Raw genomic sequence first — 22569 nt, forward strand, 5'->3', positions numbered from 1 at the left:
TATATATATATATGCAACTATGAAACATTTGGTATGCGTAATAATGAACGTAGATGAATTAAATAAGCGGCAATGTACTTTGCTGCGGGAGTTTTTTCCATTGAGAAAATATTTCTCATGAATCATAAATTGTATTATTGCGCTTTTAAACGTATAATGAATGAACGCATACCATCTATTCACAACGATGACATAATCATTGCGGTCTATTCGTATTTTGATTGAATTTCTGAGACGCTCGATGTGGCGAACTTTGCCTCATCTTCGGCAACATTTCTTCTTACGCTGTCTTTCTAGGCTATCTCTAGTTTGCTTCTAGCCTTGCGAGAAACAAATAAGTTTAATTCATGTTTGTCGGTACCTGGCTGGCAGACTAGAGTCTAAGAGAAACTCGTCCAGAACTTCTAGTTGAGTCTTTGCTGGATAAACGCAAATCTTCTCGATAAACACGTGCTTGTTTTCATGCATAGTGTGAATAGCGGAATGAAAAGTCAAAGAAACTATTTAAAAATTGTTTAATGAAAGCTAGATAATCGCTGTTTTGACGTTAGTAACGCTATTAAAAATATGAGTGCTATAAAATTCATATTTTTTAACGTTTCATGAAATGAAAACATTATTCTATAATTAGAAAAGAAAATATACATGTGCTGTAATTTCTGCGCATAAAAATTTTATTTATTTATTTATTTAAAGATCACAGAATATGTATAGATATATTTATACAGTAAATAAATATATAACTTAATTATTCTACAATAACTTTCTTTCATATCGAATTCTCAGGAATATTAAAATATTATAATCTATTATCTATCATGTCATATCGATTATCTCACTATGTTTAACGTGGACAGTGGTTAAATGTAAAATATATTATATAGGCTAGCCTATAGTACACAGAAAAAGAGAGGGAGAGAGAGGTATTGGACACGTTCGCTCATCTCTGTTAGCCGAATCGTAGCTCGATGTTGTTGTACAGCAGCTTCTCAAGGCCATCAGTGAAGCTAATTGAGTGTAACGACACTGTCATAAAGTCGGGTTAGACTCGTAGCCTTTCAATGGGGCCATCTCGTCATTCTTCTATACGGCGGGAAACTTTAACGCCATCCATTTTATCTCCGAATTTGCATATTTAGAATGCATATTCTGTCTTATTGTAATTTTTTTATTACTATATTCGCGGAAATAGATTTCTCAATATTACGTATAGATAAATTAAAATATAGAATTTAAATGAATATTGAACTAATCTGGTTAGTTAATTTAGCGCGTGTGTATTGTGTGTTTGGATTCTTTCATCTTGTATAACTATTTAAAAATTTGTATTATCTAACGAATATCATATAGATATCGAACAAAGTTCAACGTTATAATGGGGTAGATACATTTATCATCACGCAGGTCATATCGCAGAATTATCTTCAATTAAACGCCGGATTCCGACGTCGTCTCGTTCTTTACCGTCGAAAGAGAGCGCGTACAAAGGGAGTCGCACGCTTGAACGCGGCCGCGGGAGAGCCGTTGATGGTTTTTGATTGGCCGGAAGTGACGTCACGACACGCGTCGCACTCGCCGTATTAATCCCGACGTTGTATCTCCGTCGATGACCGTTGCTTCTCTACTCGCGCTCGCTCTCGCCACTGTCATCATTGTCGTCGTCGATGGGCATTCGAGAATTGCGCCGAGCTTTATTTATTCACCGCGGGTGTCGATGAAACCCGCGAACGATAAAACCGCTCGCGGTATCATCGTACGCTTGTTTTTCCAGAGCCGATTAAATTAATTGCGCCTTATAAACGACCGCGCACTCCGACGAATTCGGAATTGCATCGCGAAACCGCAATTTTTTCGAGATATGAAATAATAAATCTTTAAAAGACTCCGATAATTGATCGATATTGTGTGTGGTCTTTCGTAAAATTGAAAATGAAACGATACTGCATATTATGAATTATTATTATCGAAAAACGCATGAGACAGTATCTTCGCTCTAAATATATAAAAATAGCGAGAGGCCATATGTGATTATCGTGCGTGTCGCGTTTATTATTCGAATATTTATACCGCTTCGAGCATCGAATAATAGTCAGAGGGTTTTTGTTAAAACCAATACTTACGATATTTTCTTCCGTTCATTCGAAATATATAGTTGTTCAGCAATTTATCAACTTTTTTTTGAAACTTTCTAATAATGTTCTTTAAAGAATTTACGTAAAATATGCTTCAGAAATATAAGTAGGTAGTAAAATCTCAGTTAATCCTTCTTACAAAAGAATTTTCCTTTAGAAAGCTTTAATGTCAGAATTTATTACCAGTATACTTAGCGTGAAATACGGCCTTTCCCTTTCCCTTATTTAAGTGTTTTGAATGTTCACTAAGAAAAATAGTGTATAGTTTTGTTAAAGAATATTTCTATATATATGGCATGAAAAAGTATATGTGACGATGGTGGTACAATTTATAAATTATAGTGGCAGGAAGTTCAAACTTCGAAATTGACGATTGATTTTATATTTTTTCTATTGTATGCGCGCGCGCGTTTTACACTGGTCACCATATATAACAATCGTTACGCGGTAACATTACTTACGCATATTCGCACGTTATTTCGCACTCTATAAATATACCGCCAATATTTTTTATTGCTTTAATAGCAGATACTTTCAAGCATCTTTCCAATGCATTTCTAGATTATTTTTTCAATGAAATCTATATATTCGCTTTAAAATTCGATGGAACAAACGGGCAATAAATCCCAAAGAATTTCGCGAACGGCTAACGATATGTGGTTTCACGCTCGCGCGCAAAAGGAGCACGATTTGGACCGACGTGGCCGATGATTTTCGGAGATGAGGGTCGGCGATATGAAGGTAAGGTTAGTACGAATCGACCGGCAGCAGCACCGGTCGCGCGGAGCCCCAGGCCTTCGGTTACCCCCTTTTCCCCTCTTGTCGGCTGCGATCTCTCGAGCGTGGGCCTTTGTGCCGGGGATGGATGGCACTGTGCCAAAATCCGTCCGCGATCCCCTCGTTCCGGTAGCGTCTATACTAACGGTCCTGCGAAAACGAGCCCGAGCACAGTGCTCGTTGGTGCTGGTCTGGTCTGGTCTGGTCTGGTCTGGCCTGGCCTGGCACGTACCATTTATCGTTCGCCTAGAAAATACGCCGAGTGCCGTCGCCTTCCCTGCGGCAACCACGCCGAAAGGGTTCCGAACACGCGAGGGCGCCGTCGAAATTTTTTACAGAAAACCATACGTATAAGCAAGATCTTTTTGCCGCCCCGGATGTTGTAGAAAGGACAAACTAAATCTTCGTTATTACTGAAATTAAATTTTTTATCGTTGCTGCTTCCACTTAATATAGAGAAGTCACATAGAGAATTATTCAATTTTTGAACCTGCTTTTATCATAACGTGTTATCTATGCAAAGTGAGACTTACATTTGATCATTTACAGTCGACTTTAAAGTATCTTGTAAAATTTTTATTTCCTTTATATTCGATGAATCAGAAACTATTTTTTGGAAAAAGACTGTTACAATGGACGTTGAATAGAATTGAAGGACAGATGACAGTGTAAAAAGGGTTTTTCTTGAAATTACACACAAATAGTTTATTCTTCTGAATCGTATCCAATTTCTCTGAATAGAACAATCGTACGAAGGTATTGAAATTTTCCTACGTGGAGAGAACGCTATATCGGAGGTTATTGAAACTTCTCTCAGACGTTTCGTAGGATCTCGATATGTTATCAGTGCCATGCCGGAACAGCAAGGAGCGAATAGCGCAAAGTAGTCTTCGTTGCAACGACGTAATTTAGATTTCGCCGTGCAAACCGGTAAGATTTTATTGTTTCACCCGTCGTTTAACGGAAACGATGATATCAGACTTTAGAAATGTCGGTCGTTGCGGAGCGAAGAGCCTCTTTCCTATAGAAGATGTCACATATCACGTCTCTAGATAAGGGAGAAGCTTGCTATTTCTAGTTGCTCTAGGGAATGTCGTGCATTTTGCAATTTTTCATAAAAAGAGATCAGTATTTTCTCTCGCGATTTTGGAGAAAACAAACATGACATTGTGAAAGCGATCTATACGTGATCGAATTTAGTTTCCTCGGGAATACACGCTGCTGTCACTCACGCGAAGACTTGCACATGGCCTACCGTACCCAAAATTAGATCGGAATCATCAGGGGAACGGAATTCTTTTCCTGACCAAATTTTCTCGGCCTTCTTTTCGTTCCGCCGATGTGACGTCTAATAGAAAAATTGCTGCCAAGAGATATTCCGTAATAATTTCATATTTAATAATCTTTTTGCTGAAATTCTTAATAATAAAATAACTTTTTTATTTTTAGAAATGTATAATGAGAAATATTTACATTTAAAGCGAAGAATTTAAAAATGTGTGCAATTTTTATATATTTTAATTGACATATACATACACACACATAATGTAGATTTAAATGTTACGTATTACAATAAGATATTCTTTCAGAAGCTAAATTGATCTTTCTTTACTGCAATGTTAACTATAACTTAATTTTGTAATTACGGAATTGCTTTTTCGTACGATGACGTCATTGTTTACCGTTTGCCAGATAAATTTTGGCAGCGACCTTTCCAGAAGTGCGATGTCTTCCGGGGAAATTCGCCGTTAGAATCGATAACCCAGCTGGTGGAACGATATAACGAGCGGAGCATGTAATACGGTCCACCGAGTTTCATCCTTGTGTTTTAACAATCTCCTAATTTATACGCCCGAGTTCTCCGTTATGAGTTTAACAGCGTAGAAATTGTTATGAGAAATCATTTTCCTCGATTTTTTTTTCGCTAATTTTATCATACCATTGATATCTTAATGTAATAGTTACATACATTCACACACATTAATAAATAATACATTAATAATAATACATTAATAATAATACATTATAAAATACATTATAATATACATTGTGTTTCTGAAAGTACATCAAAATGTTAATCTGAATGTCCACAAAAATAGAATTTTATTATGTAAAATATATTCGTGTATAAATTTTCATATAAATAAATAATTCAACTTTATTTATATAAAAATTCAATGAAAAGTTTACACACCAATGTGTTTTACATAATAAAATAACCAAAAAATTAAATTTATGGAAATCTTCTTATTTGCTTTTTGTTGTTTTCCATGGTTATAAAATTAATTATTTAAAATTGTCTGAAAAAAAGAGAGAAATAGAGTTTTTTGCAGATATATTAACATAAACTTGTTTTGATTATGATATCGTCACCAAATTAGTAGAGTTTATTAATATTTGCATTCTACTTCACAAATACGCGATCAATTAATTTTTATGTAATATATAATCTCCTCAAGTTTCATGCCTTTAATTCTAGACTATCTTCTTGGCGAATTATATTCTTCGTCTTTAGATCTTGGATATATACTGCAAGAATATTTTTTGACACAATCAATAGTCCGTCACATGAAACAATACGAGTTTCGAATACAAAAGCATTACATCTTCTTATCCATTAAGTTCACGAATTCTCGATGAATCATGATTTCCTTCCCTTAATAGAGAGTTTGCATTAACGTTTTGCATACGATAAACGTTTGAATCACGTGACTAGCTTGACAATTAAAATTTGTAAATACCAATTTCCATAGTAATATGCTTAAATCTTTTCTAGATCTATATAATAACTCTCTATATAATCATGTTATTATAATGTATGTTATGATTTTCGCAAATTTGATAGCTAATTTATTAGAATTTTGCTATTATATATTCGTGATAATTCTTTTATTTTAGGATTTTTACGTTACATTGTGAGAACTTATGTCCTCGAACAATAAATATCTACGCTACTCGATTCGCTCTCTTTGTTTTTTTTTTCTCTCAGTCTGTTTCTCTCTCGATGTCAAGCTCCCTCATGCATTATCCTTTGTAGATACACAATGCGTAGAAAGGAAAGAGCGAGGGGTTAATTCCGGAAAGGGTCCATCTTTCGAGGGATAATGCCATGCTCGCTCGAATAAACGATGCCGCCATTGGATAAGTTATCAGTCGTTCTCAATTACATATTACGAGACGTCTATATTTCCTATATACATGAAAAAGAATGACAAATATAGTCATTAATAATTGGCAGCAGCGATTTATTAAAATTAAAATTGATTATAAAGTTATTATATACTGTATAACGAATAATTATCGATCATTATTATTCATTTACAACGCATATGTATCCTGAGTTTATATTTTTCTTTATTAGAGATTTATATATTATATTAAAAATATTTAATATTTATATCTTCAAAAATTTTAAGTGCTATTAACGCTGTTAAATTACGTTCTTTACAGCTTTATTATACGGTATTTCTTTTTATATGCAGTAATATGCATAAGAAATATATTTTCATGAAAATTTCCAGAAAATATTCTGTTAACCTTTTTGTATTAATTTCCATAAAATTTCATCTATCAAAAATACTCGCAAAACTTCTCTTTTGAATGCAGTGCATTAATTCCTAAAATCTACAATATTCTGCACCTCAAAAATTTCACATATTGAATACAATAGTTACGCGCGGACACGAATGTTTGCGGTTACAATGTAATTTCGTTGAGTCCGATGAAAATCGATATTCGCATAAATCTGCCACGTAACATGTATCTATATATACATATATTTCTCATAAGCAGCTCATTGTTGTTCTGACAGCGAATTCCCATTTTCCCGGGTAAGCCTCTTGTTATGGCAAGAGGGTCGAAGCTACTTGCCATGGCACGGAAGGAAAAGGGTTGACAATATCCCGTTCTTTAGTAATAGATGTTTAACGTTCTTAATTATAAAATTCTGAAATCTTAATTATGAAATATCGTCGCCGATTATAAAATTGGCAGCGTGAACTTTATCGCGCGAAGAGAAACGTTTTTGATCCGTTAATTACTTTGCCTGGTCGTTGAATCATTTTTATTCGGGTTTATAACACTTTGGTGAAGTCATCGCCGAAAGCCCGATTGTAATTACTAAGTTTCGGGATTGAAAGAGTTGAACTAGAAAGGCACACGTGCACAAACGAGCAATATCGTTGAAAGAATCTTTCTTCTTTCGAGAAGATGTAACTTGAATGGACCCTCTGTTCTCGCTAAGGTGTTAGTGTTTCAAGCTTTTCGTAGAAATAAAATAGTTTCGATAATAAAATAATTATTTTACAATATTTTTATAGAACAGAATCAAATTGCTTATGCCACAATATTCATCGATATAAATGAATGTATATAAATTAGACTATAAAAAAATTGAATTAAATCCTTCAAGTTTCGAATAGACTGCATTTAGAATTATTTAGCAACTGTTAAATTTATCAACGAACTTTCGGGCAAGTTCAAATGAAGATATTAATAGCATTTTCATCTTTCCCTCTCGAGCTGTACATTTCGGATTGTCCACGTTAAAGAGCGGCATTAATGCGTGATGCTTAATGTTTCGATCTCTCGGCAATTTGATTTCGTCGAGATGCAATCCGGAAATTAGCAAAAAATATACAAGTTGGAGTCAGCCTTTCTCGTCAGGCTCGTCGAACGACGAAATTTCGTTACGTAGCTCGTTGCCTCGGCATCTCTCGGGGACGCGGAATTTTTCAATTTCCTGTCGCCCGGCGCGATCTCTCGACGCTCGTATTTCGCCCAGTCTCGAGATACTGCACTCATTTCCGTGAGGCAAGCGCGCGAGCGCATTCACTGATAAAAGTTGCTCGCGCTTAGACGATTTATGAAACTTTCGTGTTTCCGGACAACGCGGTGATATCAATTCACACGGCCGGTTAGTCATCGCGAAATCTCATCAGAAAGGAGCCATTCTTCTGTAGCAGACGACATGAATGCTAATTTTATAATTCGACCGCGTAAATTTATAAACACGCTTATCGATGAAACAGCGATGATAAATGGCCGAAAACGTATTTAAATTTTATAACTTTAGGCTACGAGATCGTAATAAGAATTGTGTCGGAATATGATCTTTACTCGATGGATCAATCGAATAATTTGACTGTTTTGCGGATACACACGCTGCGGTGAAAACCACGTGACATTTATCGCGTTAATTTATATTATTAAATGAAAATGGATGAGTTAATATACGATAAATTATATGATAAAGTAACTTATATTCGTTAAATGCAAGTTATTGATGTATCGCGAATTTTGCTTTTTAGAATATAGAATGCATAAACTTTTTTTCTGTTTAAATTTAATTTTTATTACAAATACTATGCGCGAGTACTGTATATTCAAATATTTCGATGTTGATTTTTAAAATATCTGCCGCTTCGTAAACAGCTTCCAGGCACTGGATAATTTTAGACTTTCTTCTATGGATTCCGAGATTAGCATGTCTCAGCATGAGACTCTTAGGGCCCTCCCGTCGAAATCAAAAATATCTCATTCGTTGTGTGGGAGTCCGGAATCTAAATATGACAGCACCGTGCAATACGCATCTATATGAACGGAGAAAAGATATCAAGTGACGTATATAAGAAGAAATTATATTTTAACTTCGGAAAAATATTCTAGAATCTATATTTTATGTAATATTAAAATATCACAATTGTTTCTAGAATGTTACAGCAAATATGTTTGGACAAAATTACGGTATAAATAAAACATGATAGAAATTAAATTGCCTGGAGAATTGAAATGTTAAAAATAAAACGTCAAAATATCGTTGCAGTTTAGAAGCAATGTTTACAGTCAGCTTAAAAGCCCGATGGTGCATAAAATTTCTCTCTTGGATATATTCGTAGATAAACATAATTTAGCGTAAAAATTATAAGCATTCATAAAATATTATAAGCATTAAGTCTATCACAGACGTCAATTCGTACATCTCTAATATAATGTATATTTTTTTTCTCGACGGATGAAATTTTCCGACTCACGGTAGAAACATATGCCGAATTCTCGCAGACCGCTTTAATTTCCCCGGTGTGTATTTTCCGACGAAAATAGTGCGACGCTTTGCGGAAAGCATGCGCGCGGTCGCTATCGAGCTTTACGTGCGTGCGAAATTTACGTTTGAGGGAGAAGAACCGAAAGTCGGATGTGTTTCGCGTCTGACAAAATAGACTGAATTTCCTTTGAAATCATCATGCGTCGAGGATGGTAAACAAACCCACTCTCCGTAATCGTTCGACCGCGATATTACATCGAGGCAAAACGTTTGCCGATCGTTATCGAGGAACGTGGATCGATTCGCCCTGAGTCGCAGATGGATTACTTATCGTTATAATATCGCTGCCGTGCGAGATACGAATCGCATGAGTGTACTATGACAGACGTACGTTTACAAAAGTAACGTACGGTCTAACGTAGGAAACGGCGTACAATTTTTCGGTCGACAATTTACATCTCATTACGGACGGTTGGCTTACCTATATCTTTATCCGACGCAATAAGAATTAATATAATTTAATTGGACGATGAGATATTTATCAAACGATGGTAGATCGTTGTCGGATATCCGTACCGGTTTTCGAGGGTAATCGCAACGAGACATGTAAATTTAGACGGATGGATTTGCCGCGGAATACGAAGGAGATACACGCGAAGCTATTTATGTAACATCTCGTTACGTGATAAAAGAGCTATCGATCGATGTTGACGATCGATGGCGGATGTAATTACCACACGTAGACTTTAGCTATTTTCATGTATCGTCATATATGTATGTGTGTGTAAATGTATATATTTTTATGCGCGCGTGTGTATATATGTTTTTATATATGCGTTGACTACTACTATATGAGATTGTAATGTGCCAGAGGCACTCCCATCAAATGGGCGATTTCCTTTGTATGGCGAGACGACGATGTCATGGGGACGGGGGCCCTCATGGTATAAGGCCCAAAGTGGTGGCCCGAGCGGTGTGAACGCGCTCCGTTGAACGCGTCCCGGTCGCGGGAAGAGGCTCTTTAGAAACCTTCCACTGGCAGCGGGCCATCCATTAACGCGAATTAGAGTATTTAACTCGGCGTGCGAGGAGAACGAGGAAGAAAAGAGAATGTGGTCGAAGGAGGGATGTAGGAATGAGAATGGAAGCGATCGGACTCGCACAGCCAATTGGCTGGATCGTCACGTTTTCGTCATTGAATGGTCAGCGCGAATAAAAATATATGTCACCGGCGATATATACAGTGAGACGATAACTTTGGTCTGGAAACTTTTCACACAAAGATAATCGCGCTTTCGATTTCTGATGCGTGTTAGCGACCAATTTTTCACGAGTACTTCAATTATTATGTATGTACGTAAAAAGTTATTAATGATTATTCTCCTGACTTTTCATTTTATATTTAGCTTTTAAGTTTCCATTCGGAATATCTATTTGCAAGCAAATATATATCGAGTGAAATAAAAGCTTTGAAAATTGAATTTAATTGCTCTTGGGGAGCAATCAAATTTTTTTATATACGCTTCTCTCTGCTATTTTATAACGAAAAATGTTATAGAATAAATCGCGAGACAAAATCGATTATTGAATGAGAAAGATAAAAATTATTCATGTTCTTGTATCAATATTATCGAAATATAAACTTTTATGTTAAAATGTTAAGATAGCCAATTTTCACACTATAAATTAATAATAAAACATTAATAAAATAAAATTTTATGATAATATGATAATACGATTAACACTATACAATCGTATGTCGAAAATAACGATACTATTGTCTCGATGTAGCAATACAAAAAAAAAAAACAACTGCCAAAATCAAATAAAATACATCATAAAACGTTTTTACGATTTCCATTCGTACTCTTTAACCCTTTGTAGTCCGAGAACTCTGATGCATACTACATATATCGTCATAGCAGCGCCATCGGAGTGTAAAGGGTTAAAGTCTGCTTGTCGCTTTGAGAAACACGTAATAAAAGATGGGGTAATCCCTAAGTAATCCCTAAGCCCCTATCTTTGTGCCCCTATTCTCGTCAAACGGTGAATTGAAACGATTCCGTAATAATCGTGGAATGATAAACTCTACCGACGAATAATAAAGCGCATAGAAAAGGATATACCGGATGTGCTTTAAGCTCGGCCGGTCGGAAAACCTCCCGCCATTATCCGCTTTCTCTTTCTATCTCTCTCTATTCCGCCTCTCTCTCTCTCTCTCTCTCTCTCTCTCTCTCTCGGGCCGCCCGTTCACTATTGATTTCAGGTTTATTCTTGGCGGCTCGCGTTCGCTTTGCTGGCGTCAAAACATCGAAAGGACGAGGAAGGGTACACTGCACCGCGCGTTTGAGATCCTAATATTCAAGGGCAGACCGCTGTCGCGGAAGCTTAACGTGCCGCCCTGTGTCGAGACACTCGTGGAAGCACTCAAAACGAAAAGCTCGATAGTTAAATTGCGAGAGCTTTGCTCGCGCTTGCATACGTGTGCGTATATTTTATGCGTGTGTGCATTTGTGTGTTGTGTGTCTGCCGCTGAAATTATTATTGCTCGCTTTCTGGATAAGATGTAATGACGGTTGAGTTGCTCCGCGGGAAAGCGCCATGCAGCAGCAGCCAGTAACATCTCTGTATAAAGATTGAAACTAATGTATCTTTATAAATATATTGTGTGTATGTGAATATATATTTGCTTCATAAGCGGTTCATCATTAGTTTATTTCGGTTTATCAGACGTGCAATTACGTTTAAAAAATTAATTATTATAATTTTATCCTTATTTCTTTATTTGGTTTTTATTTCTTCCATCATGCGAAGAAAGTACGATTGATACAACGAGACTTGATTCAATAGACTTGAGACTTGATTCAATAGACTTGAGACTTATATCAATTTTATCTCCCATCTTAATATGTATTAAAGTACAATATAATGTTTAAAGAGAAAGAGAAATAGTACTTTCAGACAATCGCATTGTTCCTTCCTCTCGGAATAATACATCTTTCTTGATCTTTTTTATAACGGACATCGTTCTTCCATTGATAAATAATATTGCGACAACTGCTTTGTACTTTAAACGTGATGCAATGCATCTTAATGCAACTTCTATTTGCGCGTACAGATAAAAATGTTTCTCCAACTACGCTGTTATCTCAAATATGCTGAATTATAAATGTATCCGCATATTTTGCAATATTACAAGTGTCATTTTCACACTAAGATATTTATGTTTTGTGCAAAAATGAATTAATATTTAATTGATAAATTAATCAACAATATAGTAGTTTTGCGTGCGAATTAAATTTAAAATGCAGAGTTTTATGTTACTCTGGCCTAATTTGTGTATTTTTTAAATTTAGTTAGTTAATGTATTCTTGCATAACGTATAATCCGTTTATTATACTCTTGTTAAATTAAAATTGAGGAGTTTCTGCTGTGGAAAATACTCTGTGTATTTTACTCGCGTAACCTCGTCAATGAGACAATTATACAACTCGCCTTAATTTGCACAGTTCGTATGAAATAGCCTTTTACTTGCTATTGTGTTCACCTTTTCTACTGCCAATTCCGATAACGTTGATCCTCGTGCAGATCGACAAGCCAGTTTCCTGATTTGCCGGTTATCTGCCTCTCAACCTTCTTCTCCCCCAATTTTAGTCGATAAGACAGACATTGTATACGCGAAAAGTGCCATCTTGTTTGGTCGATGGCATTCTTAAAATAGGTCAATTGTTCGATACTTACAATTTTGCATGAAATAATCTAAAGCATAGAGAGAGAGAAAGACCCATTTAGGATAACTCTGTTTCAAAGTTCATATTAACTTAGTTCCTTGTAATACTAGATGTAATATTGAACAAACATGAGTATACTCTGTTACGAAACTAAACGAACATGCTTGGCGATCCTTCAGTATATTAGGATCCTGATGAATTTAAAGATATCTGTCCAAGAGTAATGTAATTTTATTTTCTTTGAATCAAATTATTCTTATTATTTTATAAGATAGTAATATCTCAAACTCTACATTTATTTTTTACATTGCTTCAGCATTGTTCTAAAAATTAAGAACAAAAATAATTAAAATAGCGCAATAAAATTAAAACATATTAACGGGACTCTAATGATAAAATAATTAAAATTTTAAAAATTTATAAATATTTTGAATATATAATATAATTGACTCAAAATGTGATTTTATCGCTTCCGCTCTACGTAAATTTTCTATAAATAATTATGACCTCTCAAATATATATGTAATCCAAACTTAGTTCCAAATTTTATCACTTTTAAATAAAATTCAAGTTGAATAATATACAGTATCGTACAAGATTAAATGATGATTGTCAAAGTAGCATAGCAACGACTGACGGGGAAATGAATTGGCAGTTCGCATAATCGTCTGAACAACCGTCCGTTCCGAATATTCAATTAAGTGACGCGAGTGCAGTGTCCCGCGCCGCCATTCAGAGAATGTTTCATTTATTCTCTACGCCCGAGGAAGCTGATCGAATTAGCGTGGCGTCGTTAAAATTTTTTTTCATTATGCCATGCCCGGTCTCGCGCACGCGATCGCCGTAAGGCCCAGCCATGTAGCGGCGGCGACACGCTTCGCTGATGCCGAAGGGGAAGCATGCTCTGAATGGTCCCTTGTATGCGAGGAAAGCCTCACTCTGTTCGCCAGCGCAAATAAGAAAGGGGAAGCAGACGACAAAGAACTGTTAAGATTGTCGTTGAGCGAGTGAGAATGAGCCATTTGCTAAAATGGAATTGAGAATTTTATCTCGAGAAAGATATACGCGAGTAACGGTCCTTTTGCGATATCAAAGTACATGAAGTACGTGATCACATTTTTTGACAATCTCTCTTTATAATATTTACAGAAAGGAATTTTGTCTTTTTAAATTCAGCCACGTTATATATAATTATTTTACGTAAATATAATTGATTGTCATAAACGCGTGTAACTTCAACGCGAATTTTATTCAAATATGCGACAGAAGAAAACCTTCGTTTAGCTCCGCATATAAATGCGATTTAAATTTGATTTTGATTCGATTTCACTCGAGTTTATCGACACATTATAATTATTCGATGTATTTGAATTTTTGACGGCTATTGCCATGAATAAAAAAGTATTATTGATTATAGAGAAGTGAATATTCGGGCCAGCGGATGCTACTTATCGCGCGACGTCATTCATTCTGCATAAATGCATATATAACGGTCGGCATTTAAGTACGTATTTCCTCGGAATCGCCTATCGAGATATTGATGCGTTTTCGCTCAGGTCTTTTTGATCAGAAGGAAAATTCGCGTAGTTTCCCTAACCGATCCGGGGACATATTTCCCGCGTCAGCGGGAAGGGAAATTAGGTCGACCTGGAGATCACGTTTTCCACCGTGCGCTCTCTCCATTCCTTATCCATCCTCTCCCTTTCGTTGATTAAGCTACGCTCGCGGAATAGTGAGCGGACGAAGGTGGGGAAAGAGCCGAAGGCGACTTCCTCTCGGCCTCGTTCAAACTTGTTAGTTTCGGCTCATTCGCCGCGAGAGTTCTTCGCGAAGGAATCCACTCCTTTATCCTCTCCTCTTACATGTAGAGATACTTCACGTATTCCTTTTCATCGATTGTTCTTCGAGCAACATATGCTTTTTCTTCCAGATTTTTTTCTCTCTTTTTAACCCATCGCTCCGTTCGCTCTTCATCGTAAAATGTCTCTTGTTAATATCGCCGATCGTGATCAGATTTTTGGAATTTTGTCGTAACAGCTTCTCTCTCGCGCTTATGTAATTAAATCTTAGAAAATTAATCGATTTTGTTCGTTACAGAGTTTAAAAGAATGATATTGGATTAAAATTTTGTATATATAGTTTGAGCTGTAAATGAAATTGTAAACCCTGCGAAATTAATTTTCAGAAAAAAAACCTTTAGAAGTGATAAAAATAAACACGATATCTTTATCAATATCGTGAATTATATTCATGAATTCTAAATATTAGGATGTATGTCAATTACATATATAGCTGTGCAGTACCCGAATATATATATATATAGAGAGAGAGAGAGAGAGAGAAAGAGAGAATCGTACTACTTTTATTCTGGTATCACCGCGTTTGATATAAATATCGATTGCTACATTTATCAGCCAAGGCTATCGCAATCAAGCACAAGAAATCATCTGGCTCACGGCACTTTGTTGCTGTCGGATCTTGCGTAATTGCTGAGACCGGGACTCTCATTTCTCAGACTTAACAAAGAGCACGCAGAGCTCTTCCTCGTGGAGTTTCATCTCTGTTTGCGCGCGACCGGTTCGTATCGGCAAAATCCGGTCTAAATCGAGTTTTCAGAAAAATGTTGGAGGTAAAAATAACAAACGACCCTTTGCTCTCCCGTGGCGGAGCAACGTCGAGGAGAGGGAAGGAAAGGGAGAAGGGAGGGGCGTTCAGAAATAATCTAGAAAGAAGGGAGAACTGGACAAACCATCTGTAACCTGCCACGCGCGAGATTGTGGATGGCACGACCCGAGGGCGAACCATAAATTATAGTTACCCTCCACTGTCTATGGTAAATCGTCCGCTGCCCCGCGAATCCCTCCTCGCCTCTTTTCCATTCTATAAAACTGTCCTTTACTTAAACTCTTTGGCCTTGTCGCGAAACCAGAAAATCTCATCGAATATCGATGAGTTCTCGTATGTGTTTAGATGTCGAGAGGAATATCGGTTTCGTAACTCGTTCGTGAGATTCAAGAACGATTCAAAGTATTTTTACATGATATAGAACATGATAATATTTTTATTATAAATGAAAAAAAAAAAAAAATCTTTCCTAAAAGGAGAGCGTAAGAATCGTAAATCAATAAGAAATTAATATTTTGTAATTACAACTTTATAACCGTGTTATTAGATAGTTCTATTTTATATAATTTATTTTCAACACGGAATTATACACGGGGTGATGAGCAACAATCGATTCATATCCAATTTACATCTTTATTACCTGATATCGAGTCGCAGTTGACAGTGGCGTAATACACATTATTCAAATGCCTAGGGATATCTAACTTTGTTGATTGATATTCTGTTTGTGAATATTATGGAAGAGAAGGGAACCGAGAGTCATGGAGTTTCACTCGGTTGTAGACGAAAAATGATTTACATTTGTTTACGTATAAAAATGTTATCTTTAGCGAGAACTTCTAGTTTAAGATCGCTTGAGGTATTATTCAACCAATCGCAACCTGCCGCGATGGAACATTGCCAGAAATCTTTCCGTCGAGGAGAGGGAAGGGAAGGGAGAAGGGAGGGGCGTTCAGAAATAATCTAGAAAGAAGGGAGAACTGGACAAACCATCTGTAACCTGCCACGCGCGAGATTGTGGATGGCACGACCCGAGGGCGAACCATAAATTATAGTTACCCTCCACTGTCTATGGTAAATCGTCCGCTGCCCCGCGAATCCCTCCTCGCCTCTTTTCCATTCTATAAAACTGTCCTTTACTTAAACTCTTTGGCCTTGTCGCGAAACCAGAAAATCTCATCGAATATCGATGAGTTCTCGTATGTGTTTAGATGTCGAGAGGAATATCGGTTTCGTAACTCGTTCGTGAGATTCAAGAACGATTCAAAGTATTTTTACATGATATAGAACTTGATAATATTTTTATTATAAATGAAAAAAAAAAAAAAATCTTTCCTAAAAGGAGAGCGTAAGAATCGTAAATCAATAAGAAATTAATATTTTGTAATTACAACTTTATAACCGTGTTATTAGATAGTTCTATTTTATATAATTTATTTTCAACACGGAATTATACACGGGGTGATGAGCAACAATCGATTCATATCCAATTTACATCTTTATTACCTGATATCGAGTCGCAGTTGACAGTGGCGTAATACACATTATTCAAATGCCTAGGGATATCTAACTTTGTTGATTGATATTCTGTTTGTGAATATTATGGAAGAGAAGGGAACCGAGAGTCATGGAGTTTCACTCGGTTGTAAACGAAATGATTTACATTTGTTTATAAAAATGTTATCTTTAGCGAGAACTTCTAGTTTAAGATCGCTTGAGGTATTATTCAACCAATCGCAACCTGCCGCGATGGAACATTGCCAGAAATCTTTCTACTCTCGTACGATTGCGTCCGTGGTCACGATGAATAGTGCGCCACCGCACGAAAAATTGGCAACGACATTTTCGCTTCCATTATCCTTCATCTCTAACGATTTCGGAGGGATCGGAAAAAGTGAACTGAATGCCGGTGCGATAATAAAAATGTTTATCTCTTGTCTTGCGAATGAAAAGCGAAAGAATGATAAAATGGAAATTAATGGAAATTAATGGAAATTAATGGACAAAATTTGTTTAATATATTTCTTGTAATCCATTCATCTTCGTATTCGACTTGCTTTAAATCATAAATAACACGCTAATCTAATTGAGAATTGCACGATCAATCGAGATCGAACAAATATTTTTAAACTTAATTATGAGAGATTTAATTGAAAATTTGTAATCTCAATTGTCAATTTGCAATTCACAACTTTATCAATATTAATTTATTTAATTAAACTGGTAATTTATTAATAAAAATAATAAAAAATATAAACCGATTAAGATGCGTTGCGTACATTATTGTAAGCTTATAAAAAGTAGCTTTTATACTGAGTATTTCAGACCTTTTATCGATCTATTTAACTCACATTTCACATTTATTGATGTTAATCTTTAGAAATCAGGAATCCGATGTTTCATCTCTAGCTTAGCTTCTTTCTAGAACATCATTATAGCATATATTTATAAGTTCTAATATCGAGAATTGAAAAATTCGTCACAAAAGAAACAAACCTATTATTTGGTTTTTAAAGATTAACGTCTTAGATTTTAAAGTTACATGTGCAGAGTATCGAAACTCATGAGAAATGATATTGTTTTGCAGCACATGGTGCAGACAGGGATGGCTGCGCCCTATGGTGGGGGTGTCTTTCCCCCTCCGGTGAACGGGGTCGCGGGTGTCGTGGGGGCGGCTGGTGCAGCCGGTGACGTTAAACCACCGCCGCCAGTGCCGGTGAAGGAGGAGAGCGCCGGTGCAACCCAGCAACCACCCCCGACTGGCGGGCCCCAGGTGCCACCCGCGGCGGGTGCACCCCATCCTGCCGCCCCTGGTGCGCCGACCGCGGCCAGCTTCAGTCCGCCTCCGCCTCCGAATGGGGTCGATCAACAGGCCATCGTAAGTTTTGACTCTTAATCGAATACGGTCATGTCGGATCATTCGATGACTGGTCATTTCGATTATAACTTGCAGTACGAGACTATGATACTAATGATTAGGGTGGAGTCAGGGATTTTATTCGCAAGTTGTATTGCACTATACGTGAGAGCGAATTATGATAATAAATTTAATCATATATGCATAGCGGAATTAAATTTTTTAAATATTATATTTATTTGTTTGAAGAAAGACAAAACAGTTATAGGAAAGTTAATATCAGATTCAGCATCGAGTAATGTAAATATTTTTTCGAGCCATTCCCACACGTTGTATGTATCTTGTATAAAAGCAAGGGAAAATCTATTATATAACTACTTTATATAACCACTGTCTCGCCTTTCTTCGTGAACACGTAATATGTTCCGCGACACTAAGAGACCATTACATTATTGGCCATTTGAGCCGGTGTGGCATAACGAGATTGCAAACGGGACACTTTGTTAGAGCAAGCTCGTTAATCTTTTTTAGCTATCATTAAATTACGCTAAATGAGCTCTTGCGAACACGCGTCTTTCCAAGATTGTAGTGGCGCATTCCGCCACCGGAAAAGCAAAACTCTCCTCGAAACGCGTCTCTCATTCTTTCTTCATTCTGTTTTTTACGCGAAGAGAAGGCGCGGTCGTTGTCCCGTCACGTAGTTGCGGTCGCCGTCATTGATTCTGGACACGTATGAATGGGAGAGGAGACATCGCTGCATTGACGACGAATGAATTCCATGAGAAGACCCTTGTAATTCATAACAGAATGCGCAATGGACGGGGAAGAGGCGAGAGGTTATTTACTCGTTGAATAAAAGAATTTTCTCGCTGGATATTTCTTTTGAAGTTGAAAAGATGATACTCGAGACTTCGACACATTTCTGCAAAATCGGAACTTCCATTTTAATTCTATTCACTTGCGCAAAGAAAGGTAATTTCGTGAAAATAACATAATTAACGTTAATATATTCATATTAAAAATTTAAAGACAAAAAATGTTTTATCTAAAGGAATATAACAATGATTCAGAAATAAGGCTATGTGTCGCGTGTCATAATCGCATTTATCTAAAATCAGCTGATTTTTATACACGCATGCTAATTTTGGAAACGGTAATTTTAATATATTTAAAACGATTTATTACGTAATTGAATTAATAAAGTTCGTTAAATGCGAGTAATTTTTAAGCAGATTAATTTCAGAAGCGATAAAAAATTTAGCAAGTTTTATCTCGATGCACGAGCTTGTAAAACCTTATTGCACTTTAAATTTAATCTCTCGTTAGCGAATGTAATCGATGTCGTACGATTTAATTGGAAATATGCAGGCGTTTCATGCTTGCATGGCAATCAGAAAAACACAGACTTATTTTAAACACGACTTGTAGCGATTTCTTTTTTATTTTGTCTACTTTACGACCAAACGTAAATACAGTTTATTCCATTATTTGCCAGATGATTAGTGTAGCGTATTGAGTTGTAACTTTTCTCATTCTGCTACAAATTATTAATTATATTTTCTTGCGTCAGCTCGCGTCTATTTCTGTGCTGCTATATGATTCGCATTTGAAACGAAGGTGTCTTTTGAAAATATTCACAGATTTGCATTCTTCAGTTGATCTTCGAGTTCTCAAGCAACATTTTTATTCGCCACGTTTATGATTGTATCCTTTAAATTTAAATGAATCTCTCGTGCGCAAAAATATTGATTTCTTCGCGTAAAGCTCTTATCTCTTACATTTTTAAGAAAAAAATGAGGAATATATGTACATTAGATTAAACAAATTAGAATAAAGAGAGCTCATTTGAAAACTGAACATATTAATATGAGATATATTAATTATGTAATTTTATTTTTTACTTTTTACATTTTAGCTAATTTTATATAAAATCTTTCACGGATCTTTTTCCATGCAAATTTTTTGCAATGTGTTTTAAAATAAAAAAGATTTATTCACGCGCCTGTTTTTAAAGCGAATCCATTCAGCAACGATCGATTTTACGCTTTTAGCAAGTGCTAAATGATTAATCAGTAATTGCGTTTTAATAGTCGAACGTGGGTGAATCCTCTTTGTTTGAAATTGGTTAGCGGTCCACAGGGAAACGACGTCGTTCGCATGATAGATACGCGATTACGAGATATAATCCGGTGCCATTAATTCACTTGAAATTCATACGCCGCATCGGCGGCGATGCGTAGAGGCTCGTCGAAAAGCTACAATGCGTTCTCGTCCAGTCGACCGTCTCTCCCATTTATTACCATCGGAGACACCGCGACCAGGTTTCCATCTCTGATTTACGACCATCCTGAGTTACGAACGCGAGGATAACGACAATCGCCGTTTAATGCTAAATAAAGATCGGAGACCGGAGAGACGCAACGATAAGTAATAAACAATAAATTGATTTCATGCTCGATTCGAAATGCAAAGGGTTTTCGCCGCTCGCGCAATATCGTATATATAAAAAAAAGTAACGTCTATAAATCCCGTGTAAAAAAATTAATTATCGACAATGACGTTGATATAAATCTGGTTAGTTTCGCGCGACTTCTCCCTGTATTTTACCTTCGACAGTGCGAGAATGCTGTTCTCATACATTGCTCGTAAATTCGAGAAACCGATATATCTCTGTGCGAGAAGGAAATGAATTACACTTGTTATAGTGAATTGAATTAGAGCTTTATATTTAACGAATCTCCTAATAATTTTTATATTCTCGAGTTACCCTACAATTATTCATGACAATCTATTATTTTATTCAATTTTATATTCAATGTTTTTCTGCGGCTACAATAACGACAAGCTAACAACTTAACAATAACTACATACATATCTGTATGTATTGTAAATTGGAGTGAAACTGTTGTAGAGTTATTATCTAAACTTTATTGCAGATATTTTCAAATAATTTCCATTATTTTTATATATCAGCTGAAGATATCATCTGAGAAAATACAAAGAACGAGATGTAGATAAAATGTTGCGATGTTATGCTAAATCAATAAAAAAATCCATAGTTTTACGATAAAAAGAATATTTTCAAAATTGATTATTCTTGGCGTTTTATCAGCAATTCCTTGTGTTACTATAAAACTATCGCGAAATACAAACTCGGGCGCGGTGTAATCATGTAATGTTGTTTCATCAAGCTTTGACGATATCACTTCTCTCTTTTTTTTTTTTCTCTCGTTAAAAGTTTGTGTCCGACCGAAAGCGGAGTATGATTTGATAACAATCCCGTGCACAATTAGACGCGAAAAGTGAATAATTCGCGGACAATGTCGCGGTTCCGGTCGTGGTCGCTTTGTCCCGCGATAAACGAATATATCTGCTTAATTAACCGGACCCGGTTACTCATCGAGTTGAAAAACGTGCGCGCAATTCGCGTGAGCTTTTGGACGCGCGCAAGAGATCACCTGGGACACGGGAATCTGCATTTCTACCGTGCAGTCTTCTCCGCCTCCACCATCTCCTCCTCTATCGCGCGTTTCTACCTTCCCCCCATAGTTTCATTCCGAACGGATGGCCGCGCAATTGTATTGTGTTCGCACCGTTGCGACAACACATATATTATATTATCGCGGAACTACGGAACGTTATGCCCGAGAGTCGCGCGCACACATACGGTCGGTCTGGCAATTCTCTATACATAAATTTTTGACTCAGCTAAATCATAGCTGTCATTCAAAAGGAAGATAGATCGCTGTCCCAAAATCGCGTCAATTTTGAGGATAAAGTAAATTATTAAGAAATTGTTTTTGAAATTAGCCAGTTCTAAAATTACATTTAATAATTAATTCAATATCTCGAAAGAGATATGTTTATTTTTGATAAAATAATGCGTAATAGAGAGTAAATACGATTTTATTAATAATGGTTTGTAAATTAAATATTTCCAACTGCATACACTATATCGTAAAGAAATAGAAAACAGGAGAATGGATGACTTTTCATAAATTTTCTACTTCATTAGTTTTCCTCAACTCCTCTTAGGAAATATTACAAGACAAGCATAATCTTGGATTCTCTAACAATATAACATTGTACGTCGTTATAACGCACGTAGTATCCATATCTTTTGTATACGGTGCGCACATTTCTAGTTCCGTAGTTATCTAGATGCAAGAAGAATCGCAATGGCGCATTCAAGTTTCCCAGCATTAGGCGTAGTTATCTAGATGCAAGAGGAATCGCAATGGCGCATTCAAGTTTCCCAGCATTAGGTGAAATGCCGTTGGACTCTCTTTCGAGTTAACTCGCACGAGACGGTCCCCGTTTTAGCAATCCCACCGTCTGAATAATTCCGTGCGAAAATTTCAACCATACGCGCCAAGACATATTACTGCTGAAATAACCCGGTTC

The 22569-nt window shown here is 36.3% G+C and overlaps 1 protein-coding gene across 9 annotated transcripts in view; it reads left to right on the forward strand.

Annotated features, from left to right (window-relative positions):
- LOC115234522 (RNA binding protein fox-1 homolog 2) overlaps positions 1–22569 on the forward strand; it is a 262018-nt gene that overhangs the window by 143024 nt on the left and 96425 nt on the right. For all 9 annotated transcript variants that reach the window (XM_029805663.1, XM_029805664.1, XM_029805660.1 and 6 more), the window contains one exon: positions 17896–18186. In XM_029805663.1, the coding sequence (XP_029661523.1) occupies positions 17899–18186 (288 nt within the window). In that variant the 5' untranslated portion in view covers positions 17896–17898. The remainder of the gene's footprint in view (positions 1–17895; positions 18187–22569) is intronic.

Source organism: Formica exsecta, unplaced genomic scaffold (assembly GCF_003651465.1).
Source record: "Formica exsecta isolate Colony F162 unplaced genomic scaffold, ASM365146v1 scaffold2, whole genome shotgun sequence".
NCBI classification, from domain to species: domain Eukaryota; kingdom Metazoa; phylum Arthropoda; class Insecta; order Hymenoptera; family Formicidae; genus Formica; species Formica exsecta.